The sequence below is a fragment of the Vitis riparia genome, chromosome 3, assembly GCF_004353265.1.
Source record: "Vitis riparia cultivar Riparia Gloire de Montpellier isolate 1030 chromosome 3, EGFV_Vit.rip_1.0, whole genome shotgun sequence".
NCBI lineage: Eukaryota > Viridiplantae > Streptophyta > Magnoliopsida > Vitales > Vitaceae > Vitis > Vitis riparia.
In genome coordinates, this window is record NC_048433.1 from 10,065,799 (window position 1) to 10,091,818 (window position 26,020).

General features: G+C 35.2%; 1 protein-coding gene across 1 annotated transcript; it reads left to right on the top strand.

Annotated features, from left to right (window-relative positions):
• The first annotated feature begins 1,100 nt into the window (after positions 1 to 1,100).
• Positions 1,101 to 13,603, top strand: LOC117911103 (rDNA transcriptional regulator pol5). The gene is made up of 9 exons (XM_034825298.1): positions 1,101 to 1,207; positions 2,677 to 3,257; positions 4,668 to 4,793; positions 4,890 to 5,087; positions 5,965 to 6,192; positions 6,406 to 7,557; positions 8,016 to 8,321; positions 10,017 to 10,455; positions 12,291 to 13,603. Exons 2-9 carry the CDS (start codon positions 2,706 to 2,708, stop codon positions 13,148 to 13,150), a joined length of 3,861 nt encoding a protein of 1,286 aa, XP_034681189.1. The 5' UTR covers positions 1,101 to 1,207; positions 2,677 to 2,705; the 3' UTR covers positions 13,151 to 13,603.
• Positions 13,604 to 26,020: the final 12,417 nt, after the last annotated feature.

Here is a 26,020-nt window from a genome sequence, read left to right on the forward strand (position 1 = left end):
ATAGAATTTAATTCTTTTTATTATTTTCATACAAAAAAATAGTATTAAACAAGGTATTCAATTTTCATTTTTAAAAATAATTTTCTTTTTTTAATTAAACATATTTTAAAAAAGAGACAATATAGAAAATAAAAATTATTTTAAAAAATAAAAGAAGTAAAAACTAAAAAAATATTTTAAAACCAAACTCAAATATAATCTATACAATTTTTAACAATTGTTTTCATTTAAAATGGGTAAATATACCATTCAACCCTTTTATATGAGAAAAATTCGATCTCTATTATACTATGTATTAATATAATCCATTTTTAAATACGAAAACATTTTAATTGGATATTTAAAATAAAAACTCTTCATCCATTCTTTTTTTTTTTTAATTCAATAAATTTTCAATTAAGTCAAATTATTAATAAAATTCCTTAATAAACAAATTTGCAACATTTCATATAACTTATTACCAAAAGTCTATGTTCAAAAAATTATTAAAATAAAGAAGGAAGAAGATTAAAAAAATTAATTTTCTATTTTATAATAGTAAAAAAATAAACTTTAAAAATACTTTTTTAGTATAAAAGAAAAAAATAGTAAATATATTTATTTTAAATAGTGTTTTAATCATTAAATTATTTACTTCTAAAATCTAAAAGATAATTTTTATTCAATTAAATTATTTTTTTTCAAAAGTATTTTCTAAAATAGTTTTTGAATCATTAATATAATTTTTGTTTAGAAAATAATACTGATTTTTTAATTATTTTTAAAAAAGTTTAAAAAAACAATAAAAAAAAAGATTAAATAATGAAAGATTTTATGGAAGTGACATATAAAGAGCGGTGGTATAAAGACAAAAATGATGGGTAAAAGTTAAAAATGTATTTTTATCTATTCGTATCTCATATTTTTATAATCAATTATGGACTGGACCTTTTATTAATTATCAATAAAGCTCAATTCTCCCATTTTTTAATCCATGCATTGGATATTGACGCCCGTGACCAATGAGAAAGCCGGGCGCTTACGGCCCAATAGTTTAAAATTTGGGCCGGCCCAGGGTAGCCCATTGTCACCTGACTTCACAGTGTACACCGCTCTAGGGTTTGTTTGCAGAGCATAGCTGCATAAGAAGAAGCCCTAATCTCCATCAACACAAAGGCATTCAATATTTTTCTGGAAACGCTGCGGTCGAGCCATCTCTGAGTTTGAGGTACTGTTTCAGTCTCTGTTCCCCATTCAATAAATCGACTTCAAGGTTAGATACAATTGTTTGGATGCTGAGAAAATACTCCATAGGTTAGATACAATCCTTTGGACACTGAGAAAATAATGAGAAAAAGAAGAAGAGAAAAGTTTCAAATCGCATTTATTTCACTATATATAGGACTCCGGTAATACAGAAAATGATGCTTTACGTAAAACACACATGATTCTTTGGCTTAGATGATCTGATTATTTATTTATTATTAGTATTGTTGTTATTATTGTTATTATTATTATTATTATTATTGGATTTTTGGCTGCAAAGGAAGTGAGGAAGATGACATAGGAATTAAAATGTGGTTTTCTTTTATTTTTCTTTATTTTCTTGGTAACCAAGCAGAGGGTAGGTGCTTTATAACTTAGGAATACTATTTCTGGAAGTTTTGAAAATTAGGGTTTCTCTTTGAGCAGACATGGAACTATTGCAAGTTTGGATTACAGCTAAGACTGAAGTTTTTGTTAGATTGACGATCTTTGGTGTTGGGAATGCTTTCTCCTATAAAAATAGATTCAGTTTAGATGCAGAGAAAATATGAGAGAAGTAATTAAAATTTTGAAGTGCAAAGTTTTCAGCACTGAGGATTAGGGAATACAGAAAAATGCCACTTTACTTGAAACTCACACGGACTGTTGGGCTTAGTTGACATGGTTTTGTTTTATTTTATTTTCTTTCTTTCTTTATTTTTCTGGAAGCAAAAGATTAGAGATAGCATAAAAATGAAAATGTTGTTTTCTTCTTTTGCTCCTTTTTCTTGGAAACCAAGCATACATGGGCTAGGGTTTCTCTTTGAATGCTTTTAACTCATCACTCTATTGCTGAAAATTTTGAATTCTAGGATTTCATTTTGGACTACAACTCTAGCTAGAGTTTTGGGAACATTGTCTTGTACAATTATATATATTTGGGTTGTATTGACGTTCACTAATTTTATCATGGAAACATAAATGGTACCTGATGAAAATGGAAGCCTTTGAGAAAAAAGAAAAAAGAAAAAAAAGAGCTACAAAAATGAAAAAATATTTAGCTTAAAAGAACTTAAGGTGCAAATAAGTAAAATGAATTTTAATTTTATTGGTGATAATCAATAAATTATATAAAGATCAATTTGTTATCATTTTTGAGATGAATTATAAATGATATAAAGGTGAATTCATTATGCTTGCTATAGTTAAATAATAAAAATATGGAATATGAAGGAAAATAAGTAATATAGTAAGGGTGCTTCAGGAAAAAAAGAGTCTACAAACTTTTCGTACTTCTATATATAGCATAAATATAGATGAATTGTGTGCATTGGTTTGATTTCGTTAATCTTTAGCAACTAGAATGGTATTTACCATTTTTATTAGTAACACGTTTTTGTTGTTGTTGATCTATGAATTGATGGCCCTTTTTATTTTTTTATGACTACACAGAAGGTTTTGACAAGAAGATTTTGGCTTTAATGGGTAGTAAGAAAAGGGGTTTAGAATCCATAGAGGAAGCAGAGGATGAGGGGCCTATTGATAAAGTTGAATCTGAGCAATCAAAGAAAAAATTGAAAAAGGAGAAGAAGAAAGATGGGGAAAATGCAAGTGCAGCTTCTGTCAAACCAATGGAGAGAAGGAAGAAAAGGAAAGCATTGGACAAAGAGAGGCATGGGGTTTCTTCTGAAAATCATGAATCAAAGCCAGTGCAAACAGGTTCGGAATTGAAAGATGCTGATGATACCAAGGAGCAGCCAGCTTCTTCACCCAGCAGTGGTTTGCCAGAATTCCATATTACTGTTTTTAAAGACTTGGTATCGATCAATTCTTCAGTAAGAGAAGCGGCAGTAGAAACGATGGTGATGGAGTTGCAGGAAGTTCAAAAGGTGTATGATAAGCTTGGGAAAAAGGAGCTGGTTGAGCGTGGGCTGCAATTGGAAGCTGAAAAGGATGATGGTCTTAACAACTGTGCTCCTTCTTTGAGATATGCTGTTCGTAGGCTTATCCGTGGGGTCTCATCCTCAAGAGAGGTGCGTTGAGTTGGCTTGTTTCTAAATTTCTTATAACATCATTGTTTGTATTGGTGGGTTCTTTTTAAAATGTGTGGTTAAATATTTATCCATTGATTATGGATCTTGATAATTGGAGTGAAAATAGGATGAACTATATAGCTAAATGTAACTCTTTTTGTAATTGGAACCTTATCATTCATCGGAGTTGTGATGATTTTTAAGGCTAAAATTGAACTTCCTTCTTTTGTAGCTAGGCCATGAAACTATATATAATATTCTGGTAAGCATAGTTAACTCTAGTTCTGATTTTATTAATGCCCTTCCTATTTCATCTGTTCCTCTGTGGTAAGTGAGATTAACTTCTTGTCTGTTTTCTTACAAAGAGATTAATAAACCAGGACATACCTCTGATTGCTTGTACTATAGTTTCTTTGCCTCTTTTTTGAACAACTTCTTATTCCTTGGACGACTTTTTCCTCTCTAGGGGATAAATTTTGTATTGTTGTAAAGGAATAGTTGTGCATTTAATATACATATCCAGAGCATATGTTTGGGCATCAAAACTTTCCCCAAGACCATAACAAGTTAGAAGGTCCCAGAAAGCAAAGGGAATATACTATTGGGAGAAAAAAGAAGTCAAGCAAATTTAAAACTAGGTGCTTTGGTGAAAGTAGTGTTAGCTATTGGTTTCAGTCTGATCTTAATCTACTAGGAACACATTTTAAGGAATTAAGAAACTCTAAAACGCGTTTTCTGTAGCAGTGGGAATTCCCATCTGTGTCCCTTTTTCTGTACTACGTATGATGTCAGCTTCCTCTGGGTATTTTTTTGCATAAATTCGTCTAGATATGTTATGTTTCAATTGTTTTATATATGTTGGATCCTTTCTTAGTGAAATACAATGGGGCTTCTCTCTGTCTTCTCTTCTCTTCTCTTATGATCTAGTACATTTAGCAAATAATGCTTACCATGGATACCAGTGTATTCTTGTCAGTGGCTGGTTTCTATTGGGTGTTGCTGGTTTCTATTTGCTATTTTCACATGTGCATTAGAGATTTGTTTGCTTTTGTTACCATATTGGATACAAACATTTTGGCTTATTATTTATAGAAACATCAGACTGCAAACAAGATAAAAAAAACTACCGTCTTTTGTGGTTTTTTTATCTCTTCCACAAATCTGATTTATATGTTGTCAGATCTGCCACTCTACTTACAACCATGGAATTTCATTGATCTGTTTACAGATATTGGTTGGTCTCTGCATGTTATATCAAAACATGTGGAATCAAGTTACTTACTATTCATTGATATGGAACCACACATTTTTTTTCTGCAGTGCTTTTTGTTACAGGAAACAGTTGGCTATCACTATTGCAAATTTATGTGCTAATTGTGGGTCATATGTGATTTGGTATTGCTTTTTCAGTGTGCAAGACAAGGTTTTGCTCTGGGTTTGACTATCTTACTCAATAAAATTCCCAGCATCAAAGTGCAATCATTCCTGAAACTTATAGTTGATTTGTTAGAGGTTTCTTCTTCAATGAAGGGTCAGGTGGGTGATAATTCATTTATTTTTTGAAGTATGTTATGACCGGTTCATGACTTTCCATCTGAAAATCTTTAAGTAGCTTTTTTTATGGCATTGTAGGAAGCAAAGGATTGTCTTTTAGGTCGCTTATTTGCTTATGGTGCCCTTGTTCGATCAGGAAGACTAGTTGAAGAATGGATTTCTGATAAAAACACTCCCTACATCAAGGAATTCACTAGTCTTATTATCTCGCTTGCAGCCAAGAAGCGATACCTGCAAGAGCCAGCCGTTTCAGTTATTTTGGACATGGTTGAAAAGGTAATTTAGCCTATTCATTATTGTTCTAAAGGAAAAAATGATTCTATGTTTGAAAGTTTCTGCATTTTTATTTTATATATGTTGCAGAAGTTGGGTGAGATTCCAGCTTCTTTTTTTTTTTGAACTATGAGAAGACTCCAGTTATTTTCTATTGATTTTATTGTTCTATTCCTCCTGGAGTGGGTTATTCAAAACCTGTCTCAGGCCCGAACATAACCCAATTTTTGACTGGCTTCGGGCTTTGTGCCAAAAGTACACCCCTAGTTCTCAGGCTCTGCTGAGTCTTGAGTAGGATGTGAAATGGCCTTGGGCATCCAGGACTTGGGCTTTGAAGGGAATGACCTGAACAGGTTGTCAGGCTCAAGCTCAGAGTTCAGGTTTTTTTGAACTCAAATTTCAAGCTTGAAATATTGAACTTCAGTCAAACTTCAAATTTCAAGCAGTATACTAACGGTACGAGCTAATCATTAGTATAGTATGGGATTATGAAGCTTTATGAATTGTAGTACAAGTAATAGTAATAGGTGTTCTTTTCCCATTCTACATATCCTTTGTTTACATAGGCTTTTCCCTTTCTTCTTCTTCTATTACAATAAATTCTATTTCATACAAAAAAAAAAAGGAGAAAATTATGACTAATAAAACTATAATTTTCTCATATATGTCATATCTTGGCCTATGATGTTCTTAATCAAGCTGCATGATTCACTCCATTATCTATCTCATCTAGCTACTGAAAGTGGAAATTTATCAGTAAGCTAATAGAATGTGGACAAATCTGTGACATGGATTTCATATCTTGAATAAATTAAGCATATTCATATACTGGATTATGTTATGACACTTAATCTTAGACCAAGTGGTGTTTCTTTTGCAGTTACCTACTGAAGCCTTGTTGAGTCATGTACTTGAAGCTCCGGGAATGAATGATTGGTTTGAGGGAGCCACAGAAGTTGGAAACCCTGATGCGTTGCTCCTAGCTCTGAAAATAAGAGAAAAAAATTCTCTGGACAGCAAAATATTTGACAAACTCTTGCCAAATCCTTTCAGCCCCAGCAAGCTCTTTGCCACAAGCCACTTATCATCCCTTGTCAATTGCTTAAAGGTGATATTCAGATTTATCTTTAAATATCAAGTTTTGTGCTGAATAAATAGGGGAGAAGAGATTTAGTCGCCTTTCTGTGGTGCACTCTTGATGCTATCTATGTACTTGGTTGCACCCCATTTTTGTTAGGTGGCTTTAATAAGTTTGCTTATTTATTTATTTTTAAAAAATAGAAAGTTATCTTATATTTTGAGTTTCTGTGGAGTATTGCAGGAATCTACCTTCTGTCAACCAAGAATCCACAGTGTTTGGCCTGTTTTAGTAAATAGTCTTTTGCCTGATGTTGTATTTCAAGATGAAGATGTGGTATCTTCAAGTTCCATTAAGAAGCACAAAAGGAGTCGCAAGTGTAGCTCTTCTGAAGAAGACATTGCAAAAAACCTCCGGTGTTTCTGTGAAGTTATTATTGAAGGATCCCTTCTTCCGTCATCTCATGACCGCAAACACTTGGCATTTGATGTTCTGCTTCTTCTCTTACCAAGGTTGCCCGCATCTTTCATCCCAATTGTTCTTTCTTACAAACTTGTCCAGTGCTTGATGGACATACTTTCTACCAAGGACACTTGGCTGCATAAAGTTGGACAGTATTTTCTTAAAGAACTATCAGATTGGGTCAGACATGATGATGTTAGAAAAGTTTCTGTCATCATGGCTCTACAGAAGCACAGCAGTGGGAGATTTGATTGCATTACACGGACAAAAACTGTTAAAGATTTGATGGCAGAGTTCAAAACAGAATCTGGATGCATGTTGTTTATTCAGAACTTAACTAGCATGTTTGTGGATGAAGGTCATGCTTCGGAGGAACCTTCTGATCAGAGTCAGACAACAGATGACAATTCAGAGCTAGGTTCAGCAGAGGATAAGGAATCTGTTGGACCATCAGGAAATTCTGATTTTCTGAGAAGTTGGGTCGTAGATTCCCTCCCTAGTATCTTGAAATATCTGAAGCTGGATCCTGAAGCAAAGTTTCGGGTGCAAAAAGAGATATTGAAGTTTCTAGCTGTTCAGGGTCTATTTTCTTCATCTCTTGGCACTGAAGTGACATCATTTGAATTACAGGAAAAATTTAGGTGGCCAAAAGCAGCCACCTCTAGTGCTCTTTGCAGGATGTGTATTGAGCAGCTCCAGTTATTGCTGGCAAATGCTCAGAAAGGAGAGGGTCAGAAAGTAGAGGGTCAGGAAGGAGAGGGGCCACGAGCATTGACAAGCATACGTGAACCAATTGATCTTGGTTCTTACTTCATGCGATTTCTTAGTACATTACGCAATATTCCTTCAGTTTCACTCTTTCAGACATTGAGCAATGAGGATGAGAAGGCATTCACTAAATTGCAAGCTATGGAAAGTAGGCTTTGTAGAGAGGTAATTTTTTTCTATGAGCCAAACTGACTACCCATGTTCTCTCTGTGTGTATTATTTGTTTTGGTTTGGTGCTGCATTGGTTTGATACTCTGCAGAGTGCTTTGGCATCTCAGATTACATTTGCTAAGATGGCTTATAAATAGAAACTTGACTGTAAGATATGCCAGAGCCCAGATCAAGTTTCTAAATCAGCGTATTGAAATGATTTATTCATATTGGTTTTGAGATGGACAATCTTCTAAAAAAATTTTAGTGGGTCATCTGCTGCAAGTCTTGTTATTGTAATTGAGATTCTTTATTTGAGATTGTCTTGATGCAACTTGCTTGCATTTTTGTTTCTTTTCAATTCTTTTTTTTTTTTCTTTTTAATTGTCTCCTTTGTCATTTCCTATGATGTTTAGCTCAGTAAACTGATGACCACTTTTTCCAATGCTATAAATGGCATATAACACCTACAGGAAAGAAACTGTCTTCAGGAAAGAAACTTGAGGCTCAGTGCAACAGCAAATAAACTGCATGCTCTCAGGTACTTGCTCATCCAGTTGCTGCTGCAAGTACTCCTTCGACCTGGGGAATTCTCTGAAGCTGCCTCTGAACTTATTCTATGTTGTAAGAAAGCCTTCTCTTCTTCTGATCTCCTTGAATCCTCTGGTGAAGATGAGTTAGATGGTGATGAAACACCTGAGTTAATGAATGTCCTTGTGGATACATTACTCTCATTGTTGCCAGAGTCATCAGCTCCAATGCGGTCTGCCATTGAGCAGGTGAGAATGGCAAATCAAGCTCCTTATTCTCATCTTTTGATCATTTATGATTCGGTGTTGTGTTACAGATAGTCCACTCCTTGTTTCTTGTACATTTGTTTGGGTGTAAACAATTTCATGAAACGGTACCTTTTTACACAACATTTTATCAAATGAAGCAGGGAAACTGCATACATCTTAGTTAATGCAGTCTGGGTAATGTACATCTGATATTTTAACTACTCAGCTTTAACCTAGACTACCTAGTATTGAACTACCCCTGGTCCTGGCTCAGATTTGCAAAATTTCTTCAATTGCATTTTCCTTTTCATAATTCAATTGCACTATATTTTCTATGAAATCTTAAATTCATTAATGAAGGAGAAAATTGATTTTGGATTCCTAAATGTGGGCAAAAGTGATTGTGCACATATAGATAGATCTTGTAACACTCACCTTCCAATGATTACCCTACCCCACTGTTTTCTTATCCTTTTCAGAATTTTGGTTAAGGATTAAATAGAGAAAATCACCAAACTAAATCATTATCAGGTGCATTTTTGTTAGGGATTAAGGAATCAGAACTGAAAAACTTGTATTTAGGCTTGGACTGTGACCTCATGGATCATGGCTTTTTGTGGAAGATTGTCAGCCAACTGAAATTCCAATATAAGAAGTGACCTTTACAAAAGGCCCTTGAGGTGGCTTGACTCTAGTGGTGGTAAGGGTTTGCTAGGGATGAGGGAGGTAACTGGTTTGGTTTTGTTTAGTGGCGAGAAAAGAAAAAGAAAAGAAAAGTGAATTTAACAGATCATACTGACTCCATAATGAACATCCAAACACCCTTAGGGGTTTCCTGATGCTCCATGTTGTTGCTTAGAAAGGAGAGGATATAATTATATGGTTTTATGATAAAAGTTAACTCAAATTAGTTATAAGGTATGCCCCCAACATAAATATAGGCTTTTCCTTTTCTTTGTTTTCTGAGGACATAAAAAGAAGCAATCTTACTTACTCAAGAGGATTAAAACAGAAATTAGTAACTTGTACAAAACCTTAATTTCTTATTTTAAATTATGAGGATTCATTAATATTATTGTTTAACTGGGGTCATCATATTTGATTAAAATAATTTTGCCATTCTGGCAAGCAAAGCTCTCCCAATAATTGGTGTTTGGGTTTCTGAAGTTCTGTTTCAAATGTAATTACAGGGTTTCCACCTTTGATGATTTTACTTGTACATAGATTTATAAGTCAGGTGTTAGTTGTTGATATTCTCTTAGCACTATTTTTTCGTTCATTAAATACATTTTTTCAAACCTTGTTATTCAGTGTTTGTCGGTTATCATCCTTTGATGCTAGGCTGTGTTTTACACCATCCTAATACTAGCCTAAGTTTTTTGTCTGAGAAGTTGAAATGACTGATCAGATATCAGCTGCTTTACTAACATCAATTGTAGGATCATTTGTCTAGCACATATCAGATATTTATGGTTTTGAGAAAGAAATAGTAGTTACAGGATTCAGGTTAAAACTTGGGAAATTGCAGGTAATGAAAGTAGCCTAGCAACATATTAAGATGTCTTTGTTACGAATATTTTACTTACTATGGATATATGGCTCCAGATGAGGGCTTTGCTAATAGATTGTTCCTTCTCTTTATGGTATTTTCAACACTTACAATATATGAGTGTCCGGCTTCCTTTTTGTTTGTAGGTTTTCAAATATTTCTGTGATGATGTCACGGATGATGGACTGCTTCGGATGTTGCGTGTCATTAAGAAAGACCTAAAACCTGCTAGACATCAGGATGCAGAGAGTGAAGATGATAGTGATGATGATGATGATTTTCTTGATATTGAAGAAGCTGAGGAAATTGATGAAGCTGAGACAGGTGAAACTGGTGAGAGTGATGAGCAAACGGATGACTCTGAGGCAGTGGTTGGAGTAGAGGCAGTTGAAGAAATTCCTGAAGCTTCTGATGATTCTGATGGGGGAATGGATGATGATGCAATGTTCCGAATGGATACTTATCTAGCAAGGATTTTCAAAGAGCGCAAGAACCAAGCTGGGGGTGAGACAGCTCATTCACAACTTGTGCTCTTCAAACTTCGAGTCCTTTCCTTGCTGGAAATTTACCTGCATGAAAATCCAGGCAAGTGTTCATCAATTTTTGAAATTGGTCAATTATTTGTTCTTAGGTATTCCATTCATTTTTATGCTGTGAGCCTTCATCCCTTCATTGGAGCATATCTAGTTGCTCCCCCTCCCCTCCAAAGTGTTATATTTGCTAATAATAGTATATAATGTGGACATGTAAAAAAATCCTTCTTTTACTGTTTACCAGAATTGTGTAACTACTCCTTCCCAGTTTGAGTTTTCTCTCTGGTTGAATTTTTGGGGTTTGATTAGGGTGATTTTGTGTTGGGCTAATTTGACTAAAATTATCAGATCCTTTTGTATTCTAAAAATATTGAAAATGGTAAAATAATTAGATTTGATTTCTGGAGCCTAATCAGAATATTACATGTTTACAACAATGTTGTGAAATCTATCCACTGTCTAAGTCTGAAAGATGTCCAACCTGACCTGTTTTGGTAAGTTGGAGTGGGATGGCAGGCCTGGGATTGAAATATCCAGGTCTAGTTAAACTCGTGATAATGATTTTCAATTAACCAAAGAATAGGCATCCTAGGGATGCACTTTAGACATTCATTGGTTTGGAAAATTAGGCAAGAAAAAATTTTACTCTAAAATTTAGGAATAAATGTTATCATCATTCCATCGGTTGATTTATACTAAAATTTAACTCTAAAACAGTACTATTTCATTAGTTCTTAGGACCACTAATCCTTTCTCTTGAAATTTAAACTTTTGTCGCAATCTTTCTGATTTTGAGGTAGGAGATCTTGAAAAACTCATGTTCTCTCTTTCTTGTTTGCACTTATACCCCTTTGTACCTCATGCGAGAGCTTGGTGTTTATTTTCTTTAGGTTTATTTGTAGTAAAAACGTTCTTTTGAGTCTTGTCTAACCATACTGATCCAATTCCATTATTCCTTGTTGGTTTTGTTTGGAAATCACAAGTTCCTTTTAAGGTCAAGCCCTTTCCTTAGTTAGTGGCACACAAGAAGATAAACACCGATGACATGCCACAAATGAGAAAATCCTACAAAGCCCTCAATCCTGATGTTTGTTTGTTGTGTATGGAGAATGATGAAACGGTAGATCATTTTTTCTTACATTGTCTTTTGACTTTGGGGCTATGACATAGACTATTCAAATTGGTTCATTTGGATTGGGTTCCTCCTAAGAGTATGACCATCTTATATAAAGAGTTGGGAAGTACCAATAAAGGCAAGGTGTTGTGGTAGTTTGCTTGTCTTACGTTGATGTGGGTTGTGTGTGGTGGGAAAGAAACACTACGATTTTGAGGACAAAGCGAGAACTTCAGAGGGTCTTTGGGATGTCATTCATTTCTTAAACCTCCTTTTGGGCCTCTTGTACCCTTTAAGTGAGAACTTGATTGGATGTTGGTGTGCAGGTCCAAAGGTGTGGGCTAAGCAAGGGCTGATTGCTTTTTTTATATTCCCATTTGGGTTGTGGCACCTCATAGTTGTATAGATTTACTTAGTATTTTGAAGGTTCCTACATACTTTTTGTGTAGTTTTTTGGAGTATTCCTCATTCTTCTATTGTACTTATTCTTACCTACCTTAATATATTATATTGTTGTTTCTAATCAAGAAAAAAAAAAAAAAAATTGCTTATGAGGCCAGGGGGTTAAGCAGGTCACTTCTTAAGGGAAGGCACACTGCTTGTTTTGCTTGGCGCCCCGGATTACTATCTTATTGTGATGATTTATTTAATATGTTGTTACATGTAATTTAATGTAATTTTAAGATCAAGTGCCATGGTCTACTATATAACACAGGACTGATTTTCTTGAGCTTCTGTCCTAATCCGTGCTTGTACTTATCTTTACTGCACAGGTAAACCCCAGGTTTTGTCAGTGTACTCAAACTTGGCTCAGGCATTTGTTAAGCCACACACTGCAGAAGGTAGCGAGCAGCTTGGACAGCGCATATGGGGAATTCTGCAGAAGAAAATTTTCAAAGCAAAGGAATATCCAAAGGGTGAAGCTGTGCAACTTTCTACACTTGAATCTCTGCTGGAAAAAAACTTGAAGTGGGCTTCAAAACCATTTAAGAAGAAGAGATCTTCTGAAAATCCGTCCAAGAAGAAACAGTCAGCTTCCAGGAACCGTCATAAAATGATTGGTTCTCTTGCTCAGAATTCAATATTTTGGATTTTGAAGATCCTTGATGCAAGAAAGTTCCCAGAGTCTGAACTGCAGGGGTTTTTTGATATTTTCAAGCGTGTTCTAGTGGGGTATCTTGATAGTAAAAAGATTCAAATTAAATCCAATTTTTTAAAAGAAATATTTAGAAGACGACCATGGATCGGGCATCATCTCTTAGGCTTCCTTTTGGAGAAATGTGGCAATGCAGAATCAGAGTTCCGGCGAGTTGAAGCTCTTGATCTGGTGATTGAAATATTGAAGTCACATGTGTTTTTTAACACTGATGTAAAAGGTCAGGAGGCATCAAAGAAAATGTTGAAAAGCCATCTGCCTAAACTTGCCTTTCTAATAAAGGTGTTAGTAACAAATATGCCAGAAAAGCAGGCAAGGCGTACTCATGTGCGGAAATTCTGTGGCAAGGTCTTCCAGATGATATCAACCTCTAACCTGACCAAGTCTTTTCTCAAAGATTTGCCACCTGATGCTCATGTTGCTTGTGAAACCCACCTTGGTGAGGCTTTTCTTGCTTTGAAGAAGCTGGGACGCTAGGGGATATCAAATTTTGTTGTGGGGAAGGTTCGTATGAAGAATTCAATTCCTGTCTATTCAATAACAGGAAATTTCAATGATAAATGCTACCTCTGCAAGCTACAGTTATCCAATATCTATCAGGGTCTTCAGCTTCTCAAGCAGTTGTGACTAGATATTTGCTTGCAATGCTCTTTTGGGCTTGCTTTCTGATGGTGCTCAGCTCGGTGTCCAGCTCTGATAACTATGGAAGTATGCTGAAGTTATTTAAAGCTTTGCTTCACTGTCATTTATGGTTTTCTATAGTGTGAGGCTCAGCATATAGCAAGTGTTTGCTAATACTCAGATAAGCCATGAACTTTGGAGGTTTGGTTCATTTTTTCAGCTCATGTTTTGTTAAAAGGATAGAATCTTTCAGTCTTGAACACAAATTTTTAATCATCAATCATCATCTTAGCATGTTGATTTTCTCTCTTCTGCACCAACTATATGTTGGACATTTCCTTCCCTGCTGCTGAGTGGTGCTTAAAAGTTAACAACGCTCTAAGGTAAGATTTTGGACAGGAAATGCAATGCATGCTAGTAAAGATGTCCTAAAACTGAGGTGTAGATATCAGACTTAGATGATTGTTCCATTTCCAAGGAAGTGTCAACTTAAGGTGTTGGTTTAGGGGTGGTAATTCATGTTGATGGGCGTGTTTGTGTTGTGTCAAACCCAAACATGACCTAATTTTTAAAAGGGTAACATATTATGTAATTCATTTAATAATCAAGTTGAAAGTCTTATTTAAATCAATATGATTAATCTCTCAAGGTGACATGTTTATGATTTGATTGTTCTATTTATTCAAGATCAAATTTTGAATGAGTTAAATATGGAGTGAACTAAGATTTAAGCCACTAATCACTCCCCTAATTAAGAAATGTACATGGGGGTGACAGTTTGAAGATTTAAGCCACTAATTGCTCTCCTAATCAAAGAGGAAAATGTTGGGATATATCGGCGATATATAGCCGATATATCGTGTATCAGGAGGGGTCGACACAATATTTTGTGGAGAAAGATCGGAGGGGAGATATTTCCGCAAATATCGCCAAAATATCGGTGATACATCGGAGATTTTTTGAAAAAATCACCTCTGGTGGCAAAATATCGACTATATATCGACAATATATCAGAAATAAATCGTCGATTTTTTGGCAATATTTCCCCTCCTTCATGCAACGTGATCTGACGGCTCAGATCACGCCCGTGTTGATCCGACAACCTAGATGTGATTCCAATGGTAATATGGCAATCCAATGGCCAGATTGCTCCCAGTTTTTTATCCAACGACCAAAATTGATTTTCAACGGTAAATTAATGTTCCAACGACTATTTTGGCCCAAATTTCTTCTATAAATAGCCCAACTTTCATCTATTTCATCTATTTTTGCTTTCATTTTTTATTTGCTTTCTTATTACTTCAATTTTTATTAAGGTTGTTTAATTATTTAATCATTTTAAGGTATATTTGTTTTAAATTGTAATTAATTTTGTTTGCAATTGTAATTAATTAATGTATTTTCAATTAATTAGTATGTTTGCAACATGGATGATTTAATGCTATTTTTACATTCAATTGTAATTAATTTTTATATTTTTATTGAATTAACTTATGTTAATTTGATTATTTAATTATAAATTGATATGTTTATTTTAGATGATTATTTGTGATTTATTTTCACATTTAGAATTAAATTAAACTAGTTAACTTAGCTAAATTATTTAATTAATTTAATTAACATGAACTAGTATATTTTGAATATGAAATATGTTTATTTAATGAATTTAATGTGTACAAATTATTGATATTTAATGAAATGAAGTATTTTATGTGACTTTATAATGAGAACAATTACAAAATTAACATTTCTTATAGATCGACATGATATAATTACATCTAATATCGCAAATTATATCATATGTATATCAAATTTTTCAATAAAACAACTTTAAAATGTCCATTATACTTCTAATTATATTATTATGAGGTTTTCCTTACATTTCTATGAGTTTTTAACAATTTTAAGCCTATCGATATTTTTTTTCTAGAATATCTGTCGATATATCTCCGATATATCCGTAAAATCGAAGTACTGATGTATCCGTGATTACCGATATTTTCGAAGTACCGATATATCCGTGATTACCGATATTTTCATCCTTGCTCCTAATTAAGAAATTTACATAGGGGTGACAGTTTGATATCATTCATTAGTATAATTTTTTATCAAGCATTGATTTTTTTGGGTTGTTTGACTAAAAGGTTATTAAAAGTCAATTTTGGAAATCTAACCCTTCATAATTTTTTGGGCTTATTTTTGATAAAAATGCTCTTATTTTTTTCTTTTAAAAAATAACTTAAAAAAAATAATAAAATAAAAAATGTACATGTAAATGATCTCACCAATAACTCGGTGGCAGAAGCTGTACTATGGAACCTCATATGATCTCTATGCAAAACAGGTGCGATCAAGCGTCGTGTGATACGTCAATACCACTGCATATATGGATCATAAAAATCTATGATAGTAATAGCAAGTGGTGCTGTCGCAATACACTCAGAACGAGTAGCCCAAAGAGAAATGTACTGAGCATGGAATGTCGCCCAATCATACTGATGTTGTCCTCGCCTATCCACTAAATGTAGCTCCATATCTATTAAACAAGGTGGAGGCATCCCTTGTTGCATACAAAACTGGCATAAAACTTGCTATGGTATATGCCACTCAATAATATCAAAACAAATTAAAGGTGACATAGTTTGCCAAATTTCTTCATCAACTTGACATATAGCCGGAAGATGTGCAATCAAATTTACTGTATATGATTCCTATAATGCTTGTAATTTAAAAAAAAAAATTAATTAGTCACATTGGTGGAAAATGTTGCAAAGGTAATCTTATGCATTAACATTTTACCTGATCCTGTGTTTGGGCATCTAATTGATCTTAATAGAATGTCAACACATGTGATGATGGGTTATGAAGACCAAGACAAGGGTACTCTCCACCTGTGGCCCAATGGATCAACTAGGAGTGCCGCATCTGATAATAGATAATCATATAAACCATCAACTACATCATCATGTACATATGGGACTACTATAGGCATTGGAGGACGACTGAAATTAGGTCGACCCACATGAAGTCTCTCCTATGACCACAACTACAAAATGAAATATCATTATCAAAATTAGACAATTTACAACAATAATGTGAGTCAATTAATTAGAATAGATAATTATGTCGAAATACCTGTAATAGTGTGATAGGTCCAAAAATCTCTATGGCATTATCCAAACTCGCACGACATCTATATAGGTATGCCAACACTGCACTGCCCCAACTATAGTGAGAAATCTCAGTGAAGTTTCTCAACAGAGAAAGGTAACATAATTGTACATTTCCGAAGTATCCCACTTCTTTTGATAAGAGTGTGACCCACCTTGAAAGGATGGTGTGAAATACGACACATTCCTCCTCGTCTGGGGTTGGGGAGACAAAGCCGAGGATCGAAAGGAAGAAAAATAGGAAAGAAAAGGATCGAGAGAAAGAGTAAGCAGCGACGGAAGAAGACTTTGCCGGCAGTCGTGCCAGTCTTGTATGCGAACGATGCTCCACCCAATAGTGCTAATATGAAAGCACGAGCATAACGCTGTAAAAAAACATCATCGACCCCTACTGGTGGATATGAGAACTGCTCACGCAACCACCGTGCTGATATAGCTGACCCTCTAATTTGAGATGGAGGTGGGACGACACCTAAAAGCTCTGAACATAGTAGTGACCAATCTATGTCACATGTGCCAGTGATAGGAGGCCCATGAATACGTAATCCTAGAATCATGGCTACATCCCGTAAAGTAACAATCATCTCTCAAATAGGTAAATGAAATGTGTGTGTCTCGGGCCGCCATCGCTCAACAAGACTTGTGATCAATGGCCAATCTAGTGAAATGTTTCCGACACGATATACCCCATAAAATCCAGACTGCATCACATATTGTCGAATACGAGGGTCCATCTCCCATTCTCGCATGAATGTCCATAAATGTTGTCGACATGTCAATACCCGATTAAGCTACAAAAGATACAATTTCAATTAAATAAGAACTTAATTAAGGTTTATGATTATGTTTATATATATATATATATATATATACACATATACTTAACCAGAATCCTCTAATTGAGACCTATGCCTATCCTGTAGCACAAAAATAGAGCGATCGAATGGATCTGGATCAAATCTGCCCTCTCTATGCTCCATTACTATACTGTCATAATAAACTAATGTTAATATTATAATTTAAAAATTTTCAATAAAGTTTCCCCTGTAAATAGGGTATTCTCCAAAATACAAAGAATTTGATTAATCAAAATATTCATATGCAACCAATATCAATATCCAAGTACAATAATGAAAAAAAAAATGTCAAACACTTAAGTTCACATCCAAATTTTAAAAATTGTGGTAGAGTCTCCATTATAAATAGGGTATTCTCCAAAATACAAACAACCCGATTAATCAAAATATTCATCTGCAAATGATATACTATTGTAAGATTAATAATTGTTAATATTACAATTTTGAAATTAACAGCAAAATCTCTCTTATAACATAGGTATTGTCCAAAATACAAATAACATAATATCAACATCCAAAGCCCAACACCCATCATGAAAGCCCAACACCCATGTTCTTATTTGGACAAGAACGATGATTGTGACCATTTTGTTTGCACAAACCACATGTAACCAAGGTTTTACCTTCTCTAACATCCATTTCATTGTGCAAACGAGTAGATTTAGGTCATCCACATGACACACGTTTCATTGAATCTGTAGGCACAATAACTGGACCAACATATGGTGGCCACTCGTACTCATTGTGTATGGGGTTAAACAATGGTGTCCAAGTACTAAAGTATGATTGCATAGTATAATAATGTTGAATAAATGATCTAAAATCAATTGAACTAAAATGACATGCCGCTAGAATATATGACTACATGGGAATCCATATATGAGTGTTTTGCCACATGTGCATCCACGTTCACGTAGGTTAACATGATATGTTCGCCCACCAGATGATGTATTTTTTCTACTCCTACTGGCCTTCACATGAAACAATCCTTGGAAGTGGTAATACAAAACAACCTCATGAGAACCTGCCTTAACAACATTTGCATTAATCTTAACATCAACATTAGAAGTGTATTCTTCACCTAAAGCAAGTCGACTAGCACCATGTTATCTTCTTACAACAAAGTAACTATTAACTCGATAGAATGTCAATTGAACAAATGCAGTGATAGGGAAGCTTCGTGCCCCTTTAAGCACACTATTGAACACTTCTGACATGTTCGTAGTCATTATGCCATATCGTCGACCTCCATCATGTGACAGTGCCCATTTCTAAAAGGGAATAACCTCCAACCAACTAAGTGCGTCTTGATTAATTCTCCCAATTGTGTCCATATGCATGTTGAACTTTTCTACCTTAGTTTCTAAGGCGGCTCTACATAAAAGTTGTTTCAACCATTTATCCTTAAAGCGAGTCATAAAGTTGCTAGCAAGATGGCGCATACAAATCCGATGATATGCATTTGGCTCAGACCAACCAAGATAAACATCAGCAAACGTAGCCATAATGCTTTGATGATGATCAGAGATAACACAAAGACCCCTCATTTGAGTTACTCGATTTCTAATACATGTTAAAAAACATCCCCAACTATCAACATTTTCACCATCAGTTCTGTTTTTCCTTTCAACTACCTCATTTTGTTGAGGAGTTCTAGGAGCCGAAAAGTTGTGGTTAATACCATGCTCATTGCAATAGTCTTCAAAATCAATATTTTCACATTCTCTCCCATGATCACTTCTTATACAAGTAATTGTAAAACCTTTTTCATTTTGAACCTTGTTGCAAAACTTTGAAAACTCATAAAAGGCTTCATTCTTTTGACTTAAAAATAAGACCCAAGTGTATCTAGAGAAGTCATCCACAATAACAAAAGCATAACATTTTCCTCCAAGGCTTGGTGTCTTAGAGGGACCAAATAAATCCATATGCAACAATTCAAGAGGTTTAGTTGTTGAAATGAAATTTTTGTTTTTAAAAGAGTTTTTAATTTGCTTTCCCATTTGACAAGCTTCACAAACTTTGTCTTTTTGAAAATTTATTTTGGAAATGCCTCTAACAAGTTCATCTTTGTTGAGTTGGGAAATGAGGTCCATGTTAGCATGTCCCAACCTCCTATGCCACAATCAACTTTGATCATGCATGATTGAAAAGCATCTATCATGGCCATCATATTTTGAAAGATTTATTGCATAAACATTATCACATCTATGGCCCATGAAGATGGTTTTATCATTTTGAATATCTTTGATGATGCAATGAGATGCTTCAAAAATCACTTTAAAACCTTTGTCACAAAGTTGACTTATGCTCAAAAGATTATGTTTTAAACCATCAACTAATAAAACACTTTCAATAAGAGAGGATGTGTCATTACCAATGTTGCCTTGACCAATGATCCTTCCTTTTGAATTGTCTCTAAAGGTAACATATCCTCCCTTTCTTTTTGTAAGGAAAGCGAACTTGGATTCATCCCCGGTCATGTGCCTTGAGCATCCACTATCCAAGAACCACTTATCCTTCATTGATCCCTACAAAATAAAATTCAAGTTGATTTAGGTACCCATATCTTTTTGGGTCCTTGAGGGTTAATGACCTTGGATTTCTCAACCTAAACCTTTTTAGCTTTAGCATTAGAAATCTTTTGAGTACCATTTCTTAAGGGACATGTACTACTAATGTACCCTCCTCTTCCACAAAAGTTGCAAGTGGTGGAAGGACTTGCACTTGCGGATTCTTTTATAAAGTAGTTTTTAAAATACTTTTGATTTTTTGATGATCTGAATCCTAGCCCTTGTTTGTCAAAAACACATTTTTGGCTAGCTAAGATCATTTCAAAAGATTTTTGTCCACAAGAGAAAATTGAAAGAGAGGAGGTTAACCATTCATTTTTCTTTTTCAAAATCTCATTTTCACTCCTTAAAATCTCATTTTCCTTTTCAAGATGAGTTTTAGATAATTCATCAATTGAAAACTTTTCTTTCACTTCTTCAAGTTCCTTTTCAAGATCTTCAATTTTCTTTTTAAGAGAATTATTTTTCAAACTAAGTTTTTCAAAATCCTGATATAATTCTTCAAAAACATCATACATATCTTCATCACTAACGTTAGAGTTTACCTCATCAAGATCATCTATTGCCATGAAGCACATGTTTGCCACTTCCTTCTCATTTTCTTCTTCGGAGGATTCTTCACTTTCACTCCAAGTGGCCATCATTGCCTTCTTCATTCTTCTCTTGGCTTCACTCTTGTAGATAGGACAATCATATTTGATGTGTCCCGGTTTTTTGCACTTGAAGCATGTCAATTCTCTTTTCTCTTCCCATTTATCCTTGTCACCATGGGATGAAGATTCCTTTTTAGAAGGATCTCTTCTAAAGGTGAATTTCCTTCCTCTAAACCTTTCACCTCTCATGAATTTATTGAGCTTTCTTGTGATGAGGGCTAGATCATCATCTTCATCACTTGGATTTTCTTCTTCTTCCTTGGTTGTAGCTTTAAGGGCTATGCTCTTCTTCTTTTTGTCTTCACCCTCTTGTAGCTTCTTTGTCAAATTGATCTCATATGTCATTAATGACCCTATGAGCTCTTCCATAGGTAGCTTAGTCAAGTCTTTTGCTTCTTGAATTGCGGTGACCTTGGTATGCCACTTGGATGGGAGAGACCTCAATATCTTCATCACCTTCTCGGATTCCTTGTAGGTTTTTCCCAAAGCTTTAAGACCATTGACAATGTCGGTGAACCTAGTAATCATCTCAACAATAGTCTCAGTTTCTTTCATTGAAAACAATTCATAATTATGAACAAGTAAATTGATTTTTGACTCTTTCACTTGATTAGTTCCTTCATGAGTTATTTCAAGCAACCTCCAAATTTCTTTAGCTGATTTGCATTGACATATTCTATTATATTCATTTCTATCCATAGCACATTGCAAAGTAAAAACGGATTTAGCATTTAATTGAAAGTTTCTTCTATCAAGCTCATTCCATTCTTATTTGGGTTTTGGAACCAAAACACCATCCACTAGTTTAGTGGGAAAGGTTGGGCCATCTTCAATGACATCCCATACATCTAAATCAGTAGATTGCAAATACCAAGTCATTCTAGTTTTCCAATAGGGATAGTCGGTTCCCATAAAGAATGGAGCTCTATGTTTTGAAAACTTTTCAGCTTGGGATGAGCTTGATGGAATATCCATTTCCTTTTAGATGATTAAGTCTTAAAAGAAGAGGTCTAGCTCTGATACCAATTGAGAAAACAAAGGCTATGTTTAGTTAAGAAAAACACCCAAAATGGAAGGGGGGGAGGGGGGAGGGGGGTGAATTAGGTTTTTAAAATATTTTCAATCAAAACAAAATTAAACAAAATATAAGAAAAGTAAAGAGATAGAGTTGAGAAAATTCAAACTCAGTTTTATAGTGGTTCGGCACTTTCTTACCTACGTCCACTCTCCTCAACCTCCTAACCGAGTGAGGGTTCCACTAACTTGAAGCTTCAACCAAGCTTCCAATCTTCTTACACTTGGATTCCGGTTCCAATGGGCTCTTACACAACCCCTTCAAGATTCAACCCTCTTGAAGGCTTTAACACTCAAATTGTTACAAAATATACTCACCCAACCTAGCTTAAAGATGGCTCAAATACAAGACAAAGCTAGAATGACAACAAGAGTGCACTAAAGGATATGCAAGTGGTGATTTAATGCACTATGAAAGAAATGAGAGCTTTTTGATCAAGAATAGGTAGGTGAGCTTTGAATGCAAGTGTTCTCTTATCAATAAATGAAGTGGAGCTCTCAATTTATAGGTTTCTAAGCTCAGGAGTCAAAATCAGCAAAAGGCAACCTCGTTCAGTCGAGCTAGGGGTCGATCGGTTCACTAGCCGTTGGAGCATTTAATGCATGACAGGTTACCGTTGCCTCAACCAGACCTCGATCGGTCCTCGACCGGACCTCAACCGGTAAAGGAATCACCTCGACCAGGAAGAAAAGGCTACTGGGAGAGAGAGAAGGTGTTTAACCTTCCTCGACCGGACGATCGGTTCCTCAACCGGTTGACCGGTTGGCCATAGCCTCGACTGGTTGAGCTTTTTTTGCCCTGAAAAACCTATTTTTTTTATTCCTTTCTTTTCTAACACTTAGACAATATCTTTAGGTAAATTATTAAGCCAATTTTGAAACATTTTGCCTAAGGTAAATTAGTTAAAAACTCGGGTGTTAATGCAGTCGACGTTTTAAAGAATAAACTGGGTTTTCTAAGATGCATGAAAACATATGAAAATCCCAAGTGCACTCATGCATTCATCTTACATTAGTTTCCTATGATCTCAAGTCTTCCAAGCGTCTCGATGTTATATCCATTTGGTCATTTGATGAATTTTCGAGTTTATACCTAAGCTTCTTAAACATTAAACCAATTAGTTACTTAACCATGGTTTGTTATCATCAAAACCCGATTAGGAGAACCCTTGGGCTAACAATTTCCTCTCTTTCATCATTAATATATTCATCTTGGATTCTTTCTTCTTCACCGATATATTCAAATTGGACGTACTCAAATCCATGGTTTATGAGACTCTCTGCACATATTGCATTTTATACACAAGGATATGGGGTTTTGATCATTGGGTATTTGAGCCTAATTTCCTTTCATTTCTTTCACCCTATTACCTTAGCCTATGTTACGTCCCGAGCCTTAAGACCACCCTAAGGCCATGGCATCATACATTCTGTTTGATAGCTCTTATGTAGGCGATACTTGGGATTAGTTGAAGAGTATTTTGATTATGGTGGTTCAGGAGTTGTGGTATGACCCTACACTGGGGCATAGCCACCTCAGAGAGCTTTTTTATCGGGTATGCAACCATTCTAATTGATATATTGCATTGGGGCGCACACTTTTCTTGGTCAAGGGTTATTTTTTTAGACGACCATGATGTCGAGGCATACTTCTCTTAGTTGATGATGGATTTTGAAGTCATGGCTATCCCTTGGAAGAGATCATACATTTTTTTTTTCACATTAGAGCATGAGACATGATTGGTATATTTCATCTAATGTACCTTACACAGGGGCATACCCTTCTCAGTCGATGATGGTTTTTGAGGCATAGTTGTTCCTTGGATGTGATTAGATTCCTTTCACATTGGAATATGAGATATGACTGAGTGATTTCCTTGATGTGATTATAAGAGCATAGCCTTCTCATCATCATTGACAGATTTTTTAGACGATTAGATCAAGACACAGACATTTGTGATAGCATGTAACAACGTTTAGTCATTTTAGAGATTGCCCTATACTTTAGCATGACCCTTTCATTGGCGATTGATCTTGGAGATACTAGTTTACATCTGGACATGATCATGTCAGAGCGTATTTTTGTTGAGGCATACCATTTTATTTGATCTTATTCACATTGGGACATGTTCTTTCTTTAAAGGGTGTCAGATACTGTCTTCACGTTATCATGATGACTTTGAGGAGCGGAGATTCATTTTGATTAGATGTTGTATGATTGGTTGTACTCCTTTCATCGATGTTTGCTTTGGAGATGCTTACACTAGGGCGTAGCCCACTCATTGTTGATAGATTTTGTGAGATGACAGTTTATGCCAGACACATACTTTCCAGAGATTATCTTGTACTAAGGGTTTACCCATTTTGAGAGGATGCATTCATACTGGAGCATAGCCACCTTGCTAATTTTGACATTGAGACTCTACCTCTTGTTTGTGATTGTTGCTTTTGATGGATCATAGAGTTATTGACACCTTGGGTTCAGTCTTCTCAACATACTTAGTTCAACTTGGATACCTACTTTCCTTTGTTACGCACCCATATATCCTATATTTGACACCATTATACCTGCATCCATCTTATCAGAGCCTTACATATTTTGAGCCCACATATTTCATCATCTTACATGACCTTATCCTCTTCTCTTGATCAAAGGAGGATATAGACTAGTCTTGAGCTTTTTGGTTGAGTTTTCACATGCCTTTGGACAATAGGTTCAACATATTCCATGATGGTAGGGCCTGCTAGATTGTTGATATATTTGTGATGATGTTTTCATGTTGATAGTTGACATGTTGTGTCTTGACTCACTTACATTTTAGAATTAGAGTCTTGGTAAGCTTTTGTTTGGTCCCTTGTTTTAGTTTTGCTTTATCAACATAGTTTCAGTGTTGCATTGGTTTCATTTAAGCATTTATTCTTTGATGTTAGACTTTTTCATTACATTGTCATTGAGCATATCCTAGAGTGTCTTGTATGGTGACATTCTGTGTCTTATATTGGTTACTATCTTAGATTAGGACACACCCCCATCATTGAGTTCATTAAATCTTTTATAGATTTTCTCACCACTCGATCTTTTTCTTGATCTGTGCGAGTCATCATACTAGGGCATACCCCCTTTAGCGGTCTTCTACTGGGGCATACCCCCCCTCTTTGGGTTTATCACATCCCATGTTGATTTCATGGTTGTTAGACCCATTTTTCAATCTTTACGAGTTATCACCTAGGGCATCCCTCTTTCCTATCATCTTGTTTAGGGGCATCCCCCTTCTGTCATCTTGTTTAGGGCATCCCCCTTTCTTGTCATCTTGTTTAAGGCATCCCCCTTTCTTGTCATCTTGTTTAAGGCATCCCCCTACTGTTAGTTTGTCTGGGCCATCACCCTACCGTTAGTTTGTTTAGGGTATCCCCTTTCTTCCAGTTTTCACCACCATAGATCAGACATCTATGGGCATTTTAGTATTTACCACCATAGATCAGACATCTATGGGCATTTCAGTATTTACCACCATAGATTTTGTATCTATGGGCATTTGCTATAGTTATTTCGCCATTATAGATTTTCATCTATAAGCATTTGTTTTAGTTTCACCACCATAGATTAGACATCTGTGGGCATTTCATATTCACCGCCATAGATTTTCATCTGTGGGCCTTGATTAGTTTTCACCACCATAGATTAGACATCTTTGGGCATTTCAATTTTCACCACCATAGGTCAAACATTTATGGGCATTTCAGTATTCACCACCATAGATTTTGTATATATGGGCATTTGTTACAGTTATCTCACCATCATAGATTTTCATCTATGAGCATTTGTTTTAGTTTCACCACTATAGATCAGACATCTATGGGCATTTCAGATTCACCACCATAGATTTTCATCTATGGTCCTTGATTAATTTTACCACCATAGATCAGACATCTATGGGTATTTCAGTTATTTCACCACCATAGATTTTCATCTATGGGCTTTGATCAATTATCACCACCACAGATCAGACATCTATGAGCATTTCAATTTCACCACCATAGATTTTCATTTATGGGTATTTCAATTTCACCACCATAGATTTTCATTTATGGGTTTCAATCAGTTTTCACCACCATAGATCAGACATCTATGGGCATTTCAGTTTCACCATCATAGATTGTGTATCTATAGGAATTTTTTATACTTATCTCACCATCATAGATTTTCATCTATGAGCATTTGTTTCAGTTATCTCACCACCATAGATCAGACATCTATGGGCATTTCAATTGATTCACCACCATGGATTTTCATCCTTAGGCCTTCCAGATTATGACCACCATAGATTCTTATCTATGAGCCTTTGAGAGTCTCACCACCACAGATTGGCTTCTATGGGCATTTCTGTTGTATCACCAC

Bases quoted from the DNA above. Each gene is read 5' to 3' on its own strand.
- LOC117911103 (XM_034825298.1), top strand. From the start codon at position 2,706: ATGGGTAGTAAGAAAAGGGGTTTAGAATCCATAGAGGAAGCAGAGGAT. The intron at 5,088-5,964 runs GTAATTTAGCCT...TTTCTTTTGCAG, and splicing joins TTTTGGACATGGTTGAAAAG to TTACCTACTGAAGCCTTGTT. The intron at 8,322-10,016 runs GTGAGAATGGCA...TTTTGTTTGTAG, and splicing joins TGCGGTCTGCCATTGAGCAG to GTTTTCAAATATTTCTGTGA.